This window comes from Portunus trituberculatus, chromosome 41 (assembly GCF_017591435.1).
Source record: "Portunus trituberculatus isolate SZX2019 chromosome 41, ASM1759143v1, whole genome shotgun sequence".
Taxonomy (NCBI): Eukaryota; Metazoa; Arthropoda; class Malacostraca; order Decapoda; family Portunidae; genus Portunus; species Portunus trituberculatus.
In genome coordinates, this window is record NC_059295.1 from 4634572 (window position 1) to 4653980 (window position 19409).

At 40.4% G+C, this 19409-nt stretch overlaps 1 protein-coding gene across 1 annotated transcript in view; it reads left to right on the forward strand.

The window, feature by feature from the left end:
- The window catches only part of LOC123516433, a 214205-nt gene that overhangs the window by 122828 nt on the left and 71968 nt on the right, over positions 1-19409 (forward strand). The window contains exons 6-16 of the mRNA XM_045275710.1: positions 9123-9263; positions 9390-9552; positions 11117-11201; positions 12775-12813; positions 12984-13172; positions 13569-13571; positions 13925-13941; positions 14057-14164; positions 14767-14821; positions 15935-16056; positions 16207-16324. Coding sequence (XP_045131645.1) covers positions 9123-9263; positions 9390-9552; positions 11117-11201; positions 12775-12813; positions 12984-13172; positions 13569-13571; positions 13925-13941; positions 14057-14164; positions 14767-14821; positions 15935-16056; positions 16207-16324 — 1040 coding nt within the window. The remainder of the gene's footprint in view (positions 1-9122; positions 9264-9389; positions 9553-11116; positions 11202-12774; positions 12814-12983; positions 13173-13568; positions 13572-13924; positions 13942-14056; positions 14165-14766; positions 14822-15934; positions 16057-16206; positions 16325-19409) is intronic.

Sequence of the window (19409 nt, forward strand, 5' to 3'; positions counted from 1 at the left end):
CATTTATTCCTATTAGCAATGCTTTCGAAAGCGCGTAATGACCCGTCAACATCAGATTCATCAAAAGGGGGAACTAGCGAAGCAGCTGTAGCTGGATTAAAGCTTGCTAACTTTTTCTTTATATCTATTTCTTCCCCTCTAAACTTAGCGTCATTTCGTAGGGCTAACTCCTGAATTTCTAACTCTTTCTCCTAGGAGCCTTTTAAGTTGTAACTGAAATTCTCTCTCTTCCTTTTCTGTTTGTAGTTGCATTTGTCCTTTCTGTAATTCTCTCTTCTTTTTCTGCCTGTAGTTGCATTTGTTTTTCCTGCAGCCTGTATTCTAGTCTAAGCTTCTTAATTTCCCACTGACTTATCCTACTCTTATCCTGTTCTTCCTGGGGACTGTGTATTATAGTCCTCGTAGAGGCCGACATGGGAGTTAACTCCTCTATGGTATTTCCTAGCAACTGACCTTCTTGCACTAGATGTTCAACAACTACATTCTTAATGACCTCTTTAGTCATCTGAGACGTGATGGGAACATCAAAATGTTTAGCGATGGCTTTCCACTGGTCCTTCTTTATATTAGCATCTTTAAGTTGTTCCAAAGAAGGGTCAGCACAAAAATCTTCAATGTTAAACTAAGCAGAAGCCATATTAAATAGATGTTAAAAAACAACAAAAAAAAATGATAAGCGAATTACTTAAGTGAGGAACTTGGCAGAGTGATAATAAAGGCAACCTTGGAAATTACCTAGATTATACTTAAGCAAACACTTATGAGTACAATCACTAATGAGGGGTAAACTAGAGAGTTACGGCATTAAGAGGGATCCGGATTACTCTAGTTACGAGACTTGAGAGTGAGGAGCGAATTGTACTGAGACTTGTTATTGATAAGGAGGCGGATTAGTCTGAGAGACTAGTTAAAATGGCCGATTCTAACTAGCGAGAAAAATGATCCGCGAAGTGAGGGGATTGAGGGTTCGCATGAACATATGATGATCCCAACACTTGGATAACACTTATTACACACCTGCCTATGTGCAAAAATAGAGATAAGTGCTATCGGTGAACACGCCTTTCTACCTGGTTTCCTGCTCTACCACTGCTATGCGATACCAATGAAAGTCACGAAGCACTTTTAACCCAAAAGGAGCCACTTGATCGCACAAAGGTGAATTTAAACCACACGCAGAGTAAGTCACAGAAAAAACACATCAAAGTCACAACACCACAGAAACACAGAAAAAAATAATGTAATCACAGAAAAAAAGTCACTGGAAAAATGGAACACTAAACAAGGGTTATGATGGTCCTGTCACGGTCACCAATTGTTACATTCACCGGTTAAACGGGTAAGATTGGCATCGGGGAGCCGGTGAACAATAACAATAAAAAAAAACACTGCAGGTTCAACTGGTGAGGATATGCAAAGGGGGGCACTTTATAAAGCTATTTTAATAACCCAATAATGAAACTGACATACACATAGATATAACATGAAACATATGAAAATGACATACACATATACATACACATATACATATAACACATAAATGAATATAACAAAGAACCCAACTTAATACCTAACAATAATACTAATCCTATATGGAGGCAATGTGGAAAAAACGGACTAGGGGAAGTGATACTTATGAGGAATCGCAGTGGTGAAGTGCTGGGTGAAGTAGATCCCACGGTAGTCCAAGAGGCGTTGTGTTCACTGGTTGAGGCCTGGACCTCCACTTGACTTCCAGAAAGCCAAGAGCTGGCTTAACACTTCCGGTTGAGTCGAATGGGACCGCGTGAATCCAACTTCGGGACAGTAGCGGGGCTTCATGAGACGGTGACGTGGAAGGGGAGGCGGAGAGGTGGCGAACGAGGCAACAAGCGGAGGAGGGGATAGTAGTGGAGTATGTTACGGGCGGGCCGTAACACTATATATATAGACTATATACATAGACCAAAGGCTATGGATCTACCAACTCTGGAACAAAGAAGGGAGAGAGGAGTACTGGTACAAGTTTATAAAACGGAATGGACCAAGTGGATAATGAGAAACTTATCCTGAGAGAAGAATATGACATCCAAAGCACAAGATTGCATAGTAAAAAGCTGAGAAAAGGAAGATGTCTGAGAGATGTTAAGAAATATAGTTTCCCGCAAAGATGTATTGAGACGTGGAACAGTTTAAATGAAGAAGTAGTGTCTGCAACGAGTGTGCATACTTTTAAAGTAAGATTGGATAAGTGTAGATATGGAGACAGGGCCACACAAGCATAAAGCCCAGGCCCTGTAAAACTACAACTAGGTAAATACACACGCGCGCGCGCGCCTGGTACCTCAGTGGTTTGAGCGCTGGCTTCACAAGTCAGATGACCGGGGTTTGATTCCCCGGCCAGGTGGAGATATTTGGGTGTCTCCTTTCACGTGTAGCCCCTGTTCACTTAGCAGTGAGTAGGTACGGGATGTAAATCGAGGAGTTGTGACCTTGTTGTCCTGGTGTGTGGTGTGTGCCTGGTCTCAGGCCTATCCGAAGATCGGAAACAATGAGCTCTGAGCTCATTCCGTAGGATAACGTCTGGCTGTCTCGTCAGGGACTGCAGCAGATCAAACAGTGAATTACACATACACATCTATGCAAGGCAAGACAGTGCAAGAGAAATACGAAATATTCCTAGATAAACACAATGTACAAAGATGTTCTTTTATACTAAGTAAAAGGAAACAAACACACGTACACACACCGCGTAGTGTAGTGGTTAGCACACTCGACTCACACTTGAGAGGGTCCGAGTTCGAGTCCCGGAGGCGGCAAGGCAAATGGTCAAGTCTCTTAATGTGTGGCCCCTGTTCACCTAGCAGTAAATAGGTACGGGATGTAACTCGAGGGGTTGTGGCCTCGCTTTCCCGGTGTGTGGAGTGTGTCGTGGTCTCAGTCCTACCCGAAGATTGGTCTATGAGCTCTGAGCTCGCTCCGTAATGGGGAAGACTTGCTGGGTGACCAGCAGACGACCGAGGTGAATTACACACACACACACACACACACACACACACACACACACACACACACACACACACATATACACACACATACACACACACCATATTGATAGAATTTTCAGAGAGACATATAATTTGCTAAGGAATATTGGAGTAGCATTTCACTACATGGACAAAGAAATGATGAAGAAATTGATAAGTACTACAATAAGACTCAGATTGGAATATGCAGGAAGTTGGAGAGATTACAAAAATGGCTACAAGAATGGTTCCAGAATTTGAAGGGATGACATATGAGGAGAGACTAAAGGCTATGGATCTGCCAACCCTGGAACAGAGAAGGGAGAGAGGGGATCTCATACAAGTTATAAATTGATCAACGGAATGGACCAAGTGGATAATGAGAAACTGATCCTGAGAGAAGAATACGACATTTGAAGCACAAGATGACATAGTAAAAAGCTGAGAAAGGGAAGATATCTGAGAGATGTTAAAAAATATAGTTTCCCACAAAGATTTGAGACGTGGAACAGTTTGAGTGAAGAAATGGTGTCAGCAACGAGTGTGCATAGTTTTAAAGAAAAATTGGACAAGTATAGATATGGAGACGGGGCCACACAAGCATAAAGCCCAGGCCCTGTAAAACTACAACTAGGTAAATACACACACACACACACACACACTGCATAGACAGTGTGCCGACTGGACATATCTGAGCAGCTCACAGGGAAAAGCTACAACAGGAGCTGGAGACTGGCCTAGACATATGTAGAAGGGTGAAGTGGGCCATAGGTTCTCCTGTCTCCATATTAAATAAGTTTTGGATCATATATATGGAAAGAAGGAAGAGAGAGAGATGGAACAGAGTAGGGCTGCCAGATGTATGACGGAATCAAAACATACGCCATCATGTGAAAATTAACAGTACATTGAAACTTCTGTTGGATTAAGGAAACAAACTGAGGATATTATGGACAAGGATTTATCTGGATTCAGTGACAAAATAGGTAGTATGAGTAGGTTGATCTACGTATGAAGGTAGTTAAGGTACATGAAGGAAGTGATGTCGAGTCTAAGGACAAACAAGACAGACTGGCAACGGAAAACACAGAGTTGAAATTGAGATTGGTAGAATGTGAGAAGGTCATGGCAATCAATCAAGGATTAAAAGAAGAGATTCAAGAAATAAAGAAACAAAATGACGTACTAAAAGCCACATGCCAAGACAACAAAAACTCCTTAAGGAGCTTACAGGTTAAAGTGCAGGATGGGATTGTGGACAGGAGAGAACGGGATGGTGGAAGACCCAAAAAGTATGACAGAACTTTGAAATAGTAAATTTCAGGAGGTCTTTACTAAGGAATCCAAATTCAAAAGACCACAGGGTAATAGAGAGACTGTCTATATCAGGGCTTCTCGACCTTTTTAATCTTATGTACCCCTCGAAGTCTTTCAGTATTGATCACGTACCCCTTACCCACAATGCTGCGTCAGGAAGGGTAACAATAAATGCATGGTTTATTGACTTAGTTTATTAAATTTAAATTGTGTTATATATGTGGAGCAGACAAAATTTTTAATTAATATTAGTATGTTTCTATGAGATAGTGTCGATAGGAACTGGTACCTCACAGGGAGACACTATATATGACTAACATGCAATACATTTACCAAAAAGGAACTATATCAGACAATTTTCGATCATTATGGCAGTGAACTAGTGTTGCTTGCAGCTAGTTACAATGTGTAACTAGTAACAGTGATAGATAAGTTAGTGTGTGTGTGAATAACGTATAAAATAATAAATCAGAACAAATATTATAGGTTTGCAAGGTTGTGTGGCAACTGTAATCCATGAGAGCTTTCTTTCAAGTGATATAACTCCAAGAGTTTTCTTGTTAACATTGTTATCGTGTTCTGGTTCTAGTGAAGGACACATCCAGCCTAGCACATGTAGGCCACATTGTATACTACAAACAAATTTGCAGCTATTGAAAACTGAAGCATTTTGAGAAACCTGCCACGTACCCTCAAAATTCCTCTCACATACCCCGGGGGATACGCGTACCCCAGGTTGAGAACCCCTGGTCTACATGAAACAGATTAAAGTAACCAAGCTTGAAATAAAAGAGTTGATGACGGAATTAGATTAAGAGAAGGTAATGGGACCAGATGAAGTCTCAGGCAGAATATTAAAAAAATGTAGGGAAGGACTAGCAAGTTTTATATACAACATCATAAAATGTTCAATAGAAAATGGAACAGTACCAGTACAATGGAAAAGAGCTGAGGTGGTTCCCATATATAAGAAAGGAAGGAAGGAAGAACATTTAAATTACAGACCGGTATCACTAACTAGTGTAATATGCAAGATGTGTGAAAGAGTAATAAAGAAACAATGGATCGAGTTTCTTGAAGACGACAAATTATTATCAAATAGCCAATTTGGTTTTCGAAAAGGTTGGTCGTGTGTAACAAATTTAATGAGTTTCTACTCTAGAATAGTTGATAGAGTACAAGAGAGAGAGGGATGGATTGACTGTATTTATTTGGATTTGAAAAAGGTGTTTCATAAAGTGCCACATGAAAGATTACTGTGGAAGTTAGAGGAGAAGGGTGGCTGAAAAGGAAGCACATTGAGATGGATTGAAAATTATTTGAAGGGGAGAGAAATAAGGACGGGAGTTAAAGATATGAAGTCCAAGTGGAGAACAGTAGAAAGCGGAGTGCCACAGGGGTCAATATTGGCGCCAATACTTTTTCTCATATATATAAACGACATGCTAGAGGGAGTGAACAGCTACATAAATTTGTTTGCAGACGATGTGGAACTATGCAGAGTTATAAAGCAAAAAGAGGATTGTGAAATACTGCAGGAAGACTTAAATAAGATCTGGAAATGGAGTAAAAAATGGGAGATGTAATTCAATGTGGACAAAAGCCATGTCATGGAAATGGGAAAGAGTGAAAGATGACCAGTGGGAATCTATAAGATAGGAGATGGAGTAGAACTAGAAAAAGTAAAAAAGGAAAAGGACTTCAGAGTGACGATGGAAGAAAACAATCAACCGGTAACCCATATTAATAGAATTTTTAGAGACATATAATTTGCTAAGGGATATTGGAGTAGCATTTCACTACATGGACAAAGAAATGATGAAGAAATTGATAAGTACTATAATAAGACCCAGATTGGAATATGCAGGAGTAGTGTGGACCCCTCATAAAAAGAAACACATAAGGAAGTTGGAGAGACTACAAAAAAATGGCTACAAGAATGGTTTCAGAATTTGAAGGGATGACATATGAGGAGAAAAATTATAGTTACTTATGTGCCACCTAAGACTGATACATGGAGAACTGAAGAACATTAAGATATGCAAAGAGAGATAACATGATAAGAAGAGATAGAAAAATACTTTTAGTTTGAGACTTAACTGCAAAAAAATAAACTGGAGAGAGATAGAAGTAATGGATAATACTGGACAGTGGAGCGAGATGGTGTTACAGTCAACTATGGTTAATACAATGGATCAGTGGGTAGAGGAGTCAATAAGGTACAGGGGAGAAGAAGAACCATCGTTGGTTGACCTAGTTTTCACAAAGAAACCAGAGCCCCCTCCAATCATACAATACCTTAGTCCAATGGGAAGAAGTGAATATGTGACATTAGAGATGCAAATTCAGGAGGAAGATGAAATAAGTTACAGAGAGGACTATAAAGGAGAGAGATCAAATTATGCCAGAGCGGATTTTGAAAAATTAAGGATCTATTTTGCTGATATAGAATGGAGAAACATTATGTACAGAAAGACAATACAAGGGAAATATGACATATTCTTACAGAAATATAATGAAGGAGTAAAAAAATTTGTACCTGTTTATAGAGTTAAGAAAAAATACATGTTTGGTACAATGCTAGCTAGATGTATACAAGCTAAAAGAGCAAAAGATAAAGCGTGGAAGAGACTCATAAAACAGGGAAATGACTGTAACAGACGGCAGTACAAAGATGCCAGAAATGAATATATTAGAGTAAGGAGAGAGGAAGAAAGAAACTTTGAGAAAGATGTAGTGAATAAAAGCAAGGATGAACCCAAACTTTTCTACAAGTTTATAAACGGCAAAACAAAGAATAAGGAAACAATTGAAAAAATAATTAAAGAAGGAAAGACATACCAAACAGAGAGTAAATGTGTGAAATAATTAATGAGAGCTTCAAAACAGTATTCTCTGCAGAAAAGATTTCACAGAACCTAATAGGACATTACATTGCCAAGGATTACAGGAGATTGCAGTGCACAAAGAGGATATTGGAAGATTACTGGATAAGTTGGATGTCAGAAAAGCAATGGGGCCAGATGGTGTATCAGGCTGGATGTTAAAAGAATGTAAAGAGCAACTACTGGATCCAATTTGGGAAATAATTACAAGTTCATTAAATGAAGGGAAAGTTCCTCTAGAATGGAAGAGAGCCAACATAATGCCGATATTTAAAGGAGGAAAGGCAACTACAGACTAATGTCACTTGCAAGTGTTTTGGGTTAATTGTGTGAAATAATTATCAAAGAAAAATGGGTTAAATATCTAGAAGAGGAACAAGTAATATCGAACAAACAATTTGGGTTCAGGACAGGGAAATCATGTGTATCAAACTTATTAAGCTTCTACTCGAGAGTTATTGCAAGACTGGAAAACAGAGACAGATGGGTGGACACTGTATACCTGGATATAGAAAAGGCTTTTGATGAAGTCCCATATGGAAGACTACTTTGGAAATTAGAGAACATAAGAGGACTGCGAGGAACTTTGGTCGAATGGACAAGAGATTATTTGAAGGATAGGGAGATGAGAACTGTGATCAGAAATACATACTCATCTTGGGGTAAAGTAAGAAGCAGAGTGCCACAAGGATCAGTCTTAACCCCCATTATGTTTCGTATTTATGTAAATGACATTCACATTGGGATAAAGTTGTATTAATTTATTTACTGATGATGCAAAGCTGCTAAGAGTTATCAAAACCAAGGGGGACTGTCTGCTGTTACAGGAAGATATAAACAAGATCTACGAATGAAGTAGGAAGTGGAAATTGGAGTTTAATGCAAAGAAATGCCACATAATGGAACTAAGAAAGAGCAAAAGAAGACCAGTATGGAAATATTTGATGGGAGAGGAACAAATAATGAAGTCTAAAGAGGAAAAAAAATTTGGGAGTGATTATACAGGAAATTCTCAGCCTCGAAAAACACATAAGCTAGATATTTGGATTATCATATAAAATGTTGACTAACATGAGAGTGGCATTTCGATGCATGGACAATAATATGATGAAAAAAATCACCACAAGCATGATACGTCCAAGGCTGGAATATGCAGCAGTGGTGTGGTCTCCGAGCTGTAAAAAAGATATAAGAAGATTAGGAAAGATACAGAAGATTGCTACAAAGATGGTGCTGGAATTAAAGGACCTAACATATGAAGAATGACTGAAGGAAATGGGACTACCAATCTTACAAGATAGAAGAGAACGAGGAGACCTAATAACAATGTACCAGATAGTCAATGGCATTGAAAAAGATAGAGAAGGAAGACCGGGTGCTGCTGACTGAAGAAGATAGAAGGACAAGAGGACATGTAAAGAAGATCGGGATGAGGCAGTGTGTGAAGGATATTGGAAAATACAGTTTTCCACTCAGAACGGTGGAGAAGTGGAATGCATTTGAATTATGAAGTTGTTACAGCACATAATGTGCATAACTTTAAGGAAAAATTAGATACATGGAGACAGGACACTATGAGCCCCGCTCAAACCCTGTACAATACAACTAGATAAATACACACACAGACTTATATTCATTTGAGCATTCAAGTAACAACTCTCTTTTACCATCTTATTCACCAGAGTGTAAGAATGTTGTTATTAACATTGTTGATTTAAAAGAAAAAATTTTACTGTCCATAATTTATCCTCTTATTCAAAATGTCTGTTGTAAATTCATATAGTTTGTAATAACACAGGAAAACTTGAAACATTCAAATATTAAACACTATGAAGTTAGGTGGAATATCTATACAGAAAGCATCAATAGAAATTATATATTTTTTTGTATTCACAATAGTTTATTTCTTCCTCAGGTGTTGTGGATTACTTGAATACTGAGATAAGCACATCAAAACAGAAGAAGTTTAGTCTTGTAACATTCATTGACACTCCAGGCCTTGTTGATGGTGACATGAAGTATCCATTTGATGTCAATGAAACAATACTTTGGCTTGGTAAGTTGACAAGTATTAATGCATTTTATTTATTTATTTATTTATTTTTTATTTTTTTGCAGCATATTTATGAATCTAAATATTGAATAATGTTTTTTTCTTAAAGATGGCATTTCATTCTTCTAGGTGATTTGTGTGACCTGATATTTGTGTTCTTCGATCCAATTGGACAAGCTTTATGCAAGAGAACTTTAAACATTGTTGAGCGATTGAATGAGAAACACTCAGACCGAATTCGTTTTTATTTGTCCAAAGCTGATGAGGCAGGACAAGAGAGTGACAGACAAAGGTAAGTAACATAAGAAAAGTGTAGAATTAAGAAATATGAAATTTGTTATAAAAGTTTTGTGTGTGTTTGTTTATTTATTTGTTTGTTTTGTTTTGTTTTGTTTTGTTATACAAGAAAATATTTATTAGAAATTATATCTTCACACACACACACAAACACACACACAATAGAAAGCTTAAAAGGAGAGAATGGGATAGTGGAAGACCCAAAAGGTATTGCAGAACTATTAAATAATAAATTCCAGGAGGTCTTTACTAAGGAATCCAAATTTGAAAGGCCACAGGGTAATAGAGAGACTGTCTATATGAAAGAGGTTAAAGTAACCAAGCTTGAAATAAGAGTTAATGAAGGAATTGGATGAAGGGAAAGCAATGGGCCCGGATGAAATCTCAGGCAGAATACTGAAAGAATGTAGGGAAGAACTAGCAAGTCCCATATACATCATAAAATGCTCAATAGAAAATGGAACAGTACCAGTAGAATGGAAAAGAGCTGAGGTGATTCCCATATATAAGAGCGGAAGGAAGGAAGAACCTTTAAATTACAGACCAGTATCACTAACTAGTGTAATATGCAAGATGTGTGAAAGAATAATAAAGAAACAATGGATCAAGTTCCTTGAAGACAACAAATTAATATCAAATAGCCAATTTGGTTTTAGAAAAAGATGGTCGTGTGTAACTAATTTACTGAGTTTCTACTCTAGAATAGTTGATAAAGTACAAGAGAGAGAAGGATGGGTTGACTGTATTTATTTGGATTTAAAAAAGGCGTTTGACAAAGTGCCACATGCAAGATTACTGTGGAAGCTAAAGGAGAAGGATGGCTTAAAAGGAAGCATATTGAGATGGATGGAAAAGTATTTGAGGGGGAGAGAAATAAGGACAGTAGTTAAAGATATAAAGTCCAAGTGGAGAGCAGTAGAAAGCGGAGTGCCACAGGGGTCAGTATTAGCACCAATACTTTTCCTCATATACAGTGCCGGTCATTGCATTATGTGGCAAAACATCGGCAGACGGCGTGGCTGCGGTATTCATTTTAGTCCCTATAATTTATGACTCATTATATCTGGGTCGTGTATCGTACGTCTGGCAGATGAAATGTGACAGGCGGGTGATGTGCTGGGCGTCTGTCAAGGGGCACTTGATCAGTGACATAATCAAGCAGTGATTACGCGCTACTTTGCTTCTCACTCTGGCCACGCTCTTTCTTCATTTTACTTCCCTGTTTTGAGATTTGGTCTCATTATGGGAAGGAGAAAGGACTTGTCCAAAGAGGATATTGCATCAATTATCAATCTGTACAAGGTAAAGACTCCAATAATGGATATTGCTAAAATTGTAGGTGTGAGTGAAAGAACAGTGTAAGCGTGGACCAAGCGGTTTCGGGAAGCTAGGCAGCTTGTCACACCGCACCACAAAGGATGTCCCGGGAAAGCCCGTAAAACCTCACATCGTTCTTTGGCCATCCTCAAGCATGAAGTTATTACAAATTCACGTATGACTGCACGCGCACACATGTTAAAGGAACAAAATCCTCATCTGTTGAATAATGTGTCAGTTAGGACAGTGCGTCGCCACCTGTATGATGACCTTGACTTCCACAGCCACCGCCCAGTCAAGAAACCGCTCCTCACCACTACACAACAGGCGCGTAGGGTCGCTTTTGCTAAAAAATATAGTGAGTGGGATGCGGCAAGGTGGTGACACGTGCTGTGGAGTGATGAATCCATCTTCAGAGTGACTGACAACGCTCGAGGCAACGTTTTTCGGCGTTTGGGAAGTGATCGGCTTGACCCTAAATTTTCTTACAGCACAGTAAAGCATCCTGAATCTTTAATGGTGTGGGGATGCTTCACATTCTTTAACGTTGGTGAGTTGGTGGTGCTTCCCCATGATGAAATAATGAATCAAAATAGCTATCTGGAGTTAGTAACTTTCTGATTATTTGCCCAGCTGTTTTGAAAAGTGCAGTGCTGAGGTGTTTCAGCAGGATGGCACGCCATGTCACACTGCTAAATAAGTGACACAGTGGCTCAGTGATTGTGAAGTGAACTTCATAAGTGACTGGCAAAGCAACTCAACTGACTTGAGCCCCATAGAAAACCTCTCGTCTATCATTAAGTGCCGTCTGCAGGGGAAAGACACCAGTATCTTCACCAAGCTAGAAACCGCCATTAAGGAGGAATGGCTCAATTTTGACCACACCATCCTTGAAAATCTTGCTAATTCACTGCCTTCACGCTTAAAGGAGTACATTAGGAGGAAGGGAAAGCCCATCGACTATTAAGCGATGGTAAGTACCAATTTGACTTTATTTTTCAATATTATTCATACTGTTTATCAACAGAGTCGGCGCCGCATAATAATATAATAAGACCCAGATTGGAATATGCAGGAGTAGTGTAGACCCCTCATAAAAAGAAACACATAAGGAAGTTGGAGAGACTACAAAAATTGGCTACAAGAATGGTTCCAGAATTTGAAGGGATGACATATGAGGAGAGACTAAAGGCTATGGATCTACCAACCCTGGAACAGAGAAGGGAGAGAGGGGATCTGATACAAGTTTATAAATTGATCAACAGAATGGACCAAGTGGATAATGAGAAACTGATCCTGAGAGAAGAATATGACATTCAAAGCACAAGATCACATAGTAAAAAGATGAGAAAGGGAAAATGTCTGAGAGATGTTAAAAATTGGTAGATTAAACGAATACTTACCAAGTGTGATGTTTGATCGTAATTTCACGAACATTTAAAACTGCGTCACTGAGGCATTCAATGAGATACCCGCGGCACCAGCCCTGCTTCAGTCTTCAGAGAGTAGGTTTGAGGAAGCAGCCAGAACCAGGTTATCACCAGGCAAAGGAAAAGAACGGCAGGGAAGGCCAGGGAGGGCATTTAATGCCTCAGTGACACAGTTTTAAGTGTTTGTGAAATTACAATCAAACACCACACTTGGTAAGTATTCGTTTAATCTACCAATTTCACTTCACGATCTTTAAAACTGACGTCACCACGGCTTTCAATGAGAGTTTGAGAGTGCTTCCTTAAACCTATGAGAACCCCAAGAAGTTCATCAAGCAAGAGAATTAAAAGCATAAAGTCCGATACCCAATACATCGCGTATATTTAACAACCTCCGATACCCAATACTCCTTGTATCTGTAACAATACCCAACACACCATGTATATTTAACAGTGTCCAAAATTGATAGCCATGTGTGCAGTACAATCCAATGATAATCAACACCAAAGTGAGTACACAACCCAAAAGATATGTGGACAAAGATCAATAAAGGCTCCAGCATGGAGCTTAAGTTGTGGTACAACAGAATGAAATTATGACAACATAGCAAAGGCAAACTGCCCACTCGCAGCTATGGGCTTGTTGTAAAATCTTGCAAATGTGGAATCTCTGGACCAGCCCACAGCGGTCAAAATGGTAGAGAGGGGCAACTTCAATGCTGCCTTGCTGGATGCTGCTGCCCTGGTGGAGTGTGGTGAAAAAAGTGAAATATTAATACAAGCTGCTCCCATGAACCCCTTAGTCCAGCATCTCAAAGTATCTCTAGATGTTACCTTGATGGGTGGTTTAGTGGTCAGGAACAGTCTAGTAATGTGTCCCTAACATCTTGAGTTGTATGCAAGTAATGCAGGATAGTCGTGTGAACACATAAATGTTTGTCTGGAACAAAAGCTGCAAAGGACAGTTGCGACATGATTTCCTGGCCGTGATGTTTTTAGAGGATCACCTATCTGGAAAGACACTTGAGAATCTGAAAAGATCATATTCCTGACATCGAGTAGATGTAGCACTTGACCACGCTGGCCTGACACCAAAAGCATCAACATACGTAGTTAATTTTTTAGTCAACATAATGAGAGAGAAATCTTCATTTGAACCAAGGCTTTTTATGTAATTGGGCACCAAGTCTGGATCCCAAGTGGTTTGGTATCATGGGAAGGAAGATCTCTTTTGGAACACAGCTCTCATGAATCTGCTAACTAGAGGGTAAGTTCCTGCGGGCATATCATCAATAAAGGCAATGGAGGATATGGCAGAGCAAATGGTGTTCATCGAATTATAGCTTCTACCCTCCTCCTCCTTAAACTCCTGCAATAGGTAATCTAACAAAAAATTTATAGGTGGTTGAAAAGGATTGACTTCCCTCCTGACACAAAGAGACACCCATCTTGCAATATGTGGCCCATATTGTAACTTTGTGCTTTGTCTCCATGAGCCAAGGAGAAATTGTGCAACCTCTGGCGAAAGGCCTCTGTTAGTGAAAGATTGCCTGACAACATCATTACAGTTAATTTCACTTTGTGTGACTGAGGATGCCTGAGAGTGGGGTCTTGTGGCAGGGTCAGGGCATGGTGAGGTAGGAGGAGCGGAGAATAAATCAGCAGTCGGAGAGCTCGTGGAAACCATGCTTGTGTTGGTCAGTGGAGCAGAATCGCAAGCAACATCGCACCGTCCTCCTGAATCTTTTTCAGTACTCGGGCAATAATACTGAAAGGATGGAAGGCATATGAGAATTTGTTGGTCCAGCTGAGGGTGAAAGCATTAATACCAGCAACACCGGGGTCAGGTTTCCAGGACACGTAAGTCTTAACTTGGGCATTGATCCGGGAAGCAAACAGGTCAGTATCTGGTGTTCCTAAGCACTGACACAGCCTCTTAAAAATATTAGGTTTTAGCTTCCATTCAGTGTCAAAAGTTTTTATTCTGGACTCTCAATCTGCTCTAACATTATGAATGCCTTGGAAGTGTTCCACTGTTAAAGTAATACCATGTGATTCTGCCCAAGAAAAAATCTCCTCCATTAAGAATTCAGGTCAAGCTTCGTGCTTCCATGTCTGTCTAAACAAGCGACTGTTGGAAGTCCTTACACAGAGATTGGAGGCCCATTAAGATAGCTTTCAATTCTAAGAAGTTTATGTGATTGAGCTCCTCCTGAGCCCAGTGACCGCCTGTTGTGGTGTTCCCCAAAGTTGCCCCCCCCAACCAGTTAAGCAAGCATCAGCATAAAGTTCAACATGTGGATGAGACATGTGCAATGACCTGGACTGTCTATCGATATTATGTATCCACCAACTGATTAAGACTTTGGCATGACTGTCCAGTGAAATTTTTGCTTGGTAGTTGCCATGGGACTGACAAAGTTCCCTATTCTTCACTATTTCTAAATACTTATACCTGATAGGGGCCAGATCAACTGCAGGATCAGAGGCCACAGCAAGTCCAATGAAAGAGGCCAGGTTAGTCAAAGTGACTTCACTCCGTAATAAGGACTGGTCTTGTACCTTAATCTGCTCCTTCCTACAACAGGGCAGAGTAGCAATCATGTCCCTAGAATTCAGAATGACCCCAAGGAACTCTATCTCATGGGAAGGAACTAAACAGGATTTGTCCACATTAATTGTGAGTCCCAGAGTCAAAAAAATTGCATAGCATACATGATATTGGTAGCTAATTCCTCAACAGAGTTAGCAATAAAAAGGCAGTCATCAATGTAACAAATAACAAGAATACCAAGCTTCCTGAGATGACACAAAGCAGGTTTTAATAATTTTGTAAAAGTATGGGGGGTAGACTTCAAGCCTTGAGGGAGGCAACTAAACTGAAAGGCCTTGTCCCTCCACAAAAACCTAAGCCATTTTCTTTCATCAGGGTTAACATATACTGAAAAATAGGCATCTTCAAGGTCAATGGTACAGAAAAAGCTGTTAGGTTGAATCAAAGGGATCACATCATTGAGGGTATCCATTTTGAAGTGTACATGGTAGACGAAGTCGTTAATTTCTTTAAGATTAATAAGAATAATCCTAGCTGTGCCGTCCTTCTTCAAAGTAGGGAAAACATTTGAGAAAAAACCCTGGTCATCAGAATGGTCACAAGATTCCACTACTTTCTGACTAAGTAAAGTAACCAAAGCACTGTCCAATGCAAGACGGTCAGCAGAAGACAAGGTAAGGGGTCTGGGCAATATGGACTGAGAAGGTAAGTCAGTGAGCTCAATAACCCTGCCATGGACAATATCAAACAACCACTTATCCTTAGATAAGGTTAACCATTGTTGTTTAGCTGAAAAAATTTTCCCACCCACGAAGTTATGGTGGGTATTGACTAGGGATAAAACAGCTGCACTCACCGATGGCACTGTTACTGCTGGTTCCTTCGCACATGTGCCCCCGTCCCCTGGGGGGGGTCTCTGGCCTAAAAAAGGCTTGCTGGTCCTGGCTCTTGCTGGTGGTGGATAGGCAGGTCTCCTTGGAAGGAATCTGTTCAGCACTACCTTCCTAGGTCCCGCAGTCCGAAAAGGGCGCGAGGTGGGTCACCCGAGCCGTCTTGTCTTGTGAATTTCTTCACAGCACTTGGAGACGTCAAAAGGGAAGAGATCAGATTCCCCAACCTCACAATCCGACTTGCACATTTCTGCTAGCGCAGAGTCCTCCACATGGATGCGTGCCAATTCCTTCCTCAAGTGGTTAAGGTAGTTAACAGCTGAAGTCAACAGGCGAAGAGAGTTGTTCAGCCCATCTAGGTTGCTGCTGACAGGCTTGCCTCTCTTCTCTCCAATGTCACTGATGCACACTGCGACAGGCACCATAGCCTTGGAGAGTAAGCTGTTGGTGTGTGAAAGCCTAGCGTCAATAAGCTCCCTGTGGGACACTTGTGCTAGGGTTCTCAAGTCTGGTGATCAAACCACTGATAACAGCACCGAGGCGATCCAATTGCTTGGTCGTGGCCAAGCCGGGCCGGTCAGCTGTTGCACTGTTGACATTACTCGGGCCCTTAACTGAAGGGGGTGAAGCGCACCCGCTCATCTGTTGCCCGCCGCTGATAGCCTGCCTGTCCTTCTTGTTACTGGAATCCTCGTCACGGTTGTCGTCCTCATTCTGGGGCCGTTTCTTACTCGAAGAGGAAGAGGATGAGGAGGAAGTACGTCTGGGAGTGCCAAATGATGAGTCCCGCGCCGACATGTTGTGTAGGGGGGAGGGGCAAACAACCGTCACTCCTTAGAGATGACAGAAGTTACAACAGCAGTCAGCAGTCAACTCCTTGGAGAAGACCGAAAAAACACCAGTCAACTCCTTAGAGAAGACGGTCAGCAGCAGTCAACTTCTTAGAGAAGACGGTCAGCAGCAGTCAACTCCTTAGAGAAGACGAGCAGCAGCAGTCAACTCCTTAGAGAAGACATTCATCAGCAGGCAACTCAAGATTGTTTTGTAATGCATAAAGTGAAATCTTACATGGAATACCAAAAAATAAAGCCGAGATGATAAGATCGGCCACAGACGGCAGAGACTCTGGCGACTTGGCCGCTTCTTCTTCTTCTTGTGACCTTTTTAGCTTGGCGTGTTTTCTTTCACCACAATATTACATTTGTTTCCACTCCTCTATTACCTGCTATAATGGATATCATATCTTAGTATTCATATACGTTCATGCCATGAGGATAACCTCAACTCCATGGCAGTGAGTGATAGTGAATTACTAATGAAATACCGTGGTATTTCATTACTAATTCACTATCACTCACTGCCAAGGAGTCCAGGTTATCCTCATGGCATGAGCATATATGAATACTAAGATATGATATCCATTATGGCAGGCAATAGAGGAGTGGAAACAAATGTAATATCGTGGTGAAAGAAAACACGCCAAGCTAAAAAGGTCACAAGAAGAAGAAGCGGCCAAGTCGCCGGAGTCTCCGCCGTCTGTGGCCGATCTTATCATCTCTACTTTATTTTTTGGTATTCCATGTAAGATTTCACTTTATGCATTACAAAATTATCCTTTCTTGGGGGCAAGGTTTGTTAAAAGCTAATAGAAATGTTGTTTTGTGAACATATATGCGTATATAAGACAGTAACACAGGACCAGCGGGAGATTCAAATGGAGACCAAATCGTGCAATCGCGAGTCAAAGTTGTGCTCGGCGAAATATGGTATATTTTACCGATTCATGTATACGCAAGATTCGTGTTCAGCGAATTCGTGTTCGGCGAGGTATGACAGTACTAGAAGTGTATTTAAAGTAAAGGGAAAAGCAAAAAATAATAAGAGAAAACAACAAAACAAAGAATACTTAAACACAACACTCACTGTGTCACTGCCTTAACCACTCACACCACAGTCAGTGACCATCTTCCTCCAAGCTTTTCCACTTTATCAGAAATAACCCCACAGTATAAAAGTAAACACTAGTAAAAAAAACGCAGGACGCCAATGTCTTTACCCCTCACAAGCACACACCGTCGCTGTCCACCTCCTAATCAAGGACGTCATCATCCACCTGCGCTTCCTCTGCTTCCACCGCTTCCATGGGATCATCCACATCCTCTTCTGGTACTACATCTTCTACTGGTGTTTTCTTGAAAAACTGCAGCATGGTGGTCTGGCACTTTTTCTTGGAAAATTTTTTTTGCATCACTGTGTAGCAGAAGAGTGCGTCCATGGCAGCGGAACTCCAAACTATCGGCCAGCTGCGGAACTCTCTGGCGCGCACTTTGAAATTGCGTCTGGTGCTCAGTTTGAAAATGTGGTTGGGCCAAATTGCGTATAAGCAAACCGATCACGCAATTTAATTAATTATAATATTTTTTCGGTCGCATATTTACAAAAACGCGTAAATTAAACAGACGTAAGTCAAGAGTTACCTGTACAAGGGGACATGGCATGAATTTGAAAAAGACCAAGTGTAGAAGAGACATTAAGAAATATACTTTTCCAAACAGAATACAACTAGGTAAATATTTACCTACAATATTAAATATTAACCTACAGTTGAATCTCGAATCTCGATCAATCTCATCTCAATATTTCGCATCTCGATTGCGCCATTAAAAACCCACTATTCACATATCTTGATCAAATTACACGAATCTCGATCGCTATTTTTCATTTTATTGTATCAAAACAAACATGCGCATGGCGATGCGATTGTTTCGATTGCTCTCCCACCTAGCGGCAACTTGTGGAGTGTAGTGTGTACCAGTCAGCCACGGCCTCCCCCAGCCATTCAAAACCCGGGTGTTCGCGGTCAAGGGCGTCTACTTGGGGTGAAGGCTACCTAGATCCCATTCATCATGTTTCCTACAGCCATTGGAAAGGCCCAGGAGGTGGATAAGGGCGAGAATGGGAGTAAAGGACAACAAAGTGTGAAAAAACCCCGAAGTGAAAAACGTGACTACCGAAAGAGAAAAAAAAATTAACATATACACTGCGGAGGACAAGGATAAAGTGTTGCAGCTCTTGTAGAAAGGCCACAGAGTTAGTGAAATACAAAAACTTACAGGTATTCTTCAGAGTACTATTTCCACATTAAAAAGCATGAAGGATGAAGTGAAGAAATCAGTGACATTGGCAAAAAAATTATTCACAGATTCAAGGTTAACGTAGTTAATATAGGTTAGTTGCCAAAGCTTTGGTCCCAATTACATTTTTCTCTATAAGAAGTTAACTTCGCATCTCGATATTGTGAATGTCGATCAATATTTTTGGTCCCAATTATGATCGAGATTCGAGATTCTACTGTAATAGTATTGTACAGGGTTTGAGCGGGGCTCATAGAGTCCTGTCTCCATATCTCCATTTATCTAGTTTTCCTTTAAAGTTATGCACACTATGCTGTGACAATTAATTTATCCAATGCATTCCATTTTTCCACTGTTTTGTGTGGAAAACTATTTTCCAATATCCTTCACACACTACCTCATCCTGCTCTTTTCATGACCTCTTGTCCTTCCATCTTCTTCCGTCAACAGCACCAGGTTTTCTTTGTCTATCTTTTCAATATCATTTACTATCTTATATTGTTATTAAGTCCCCGCGTTCTCATCTA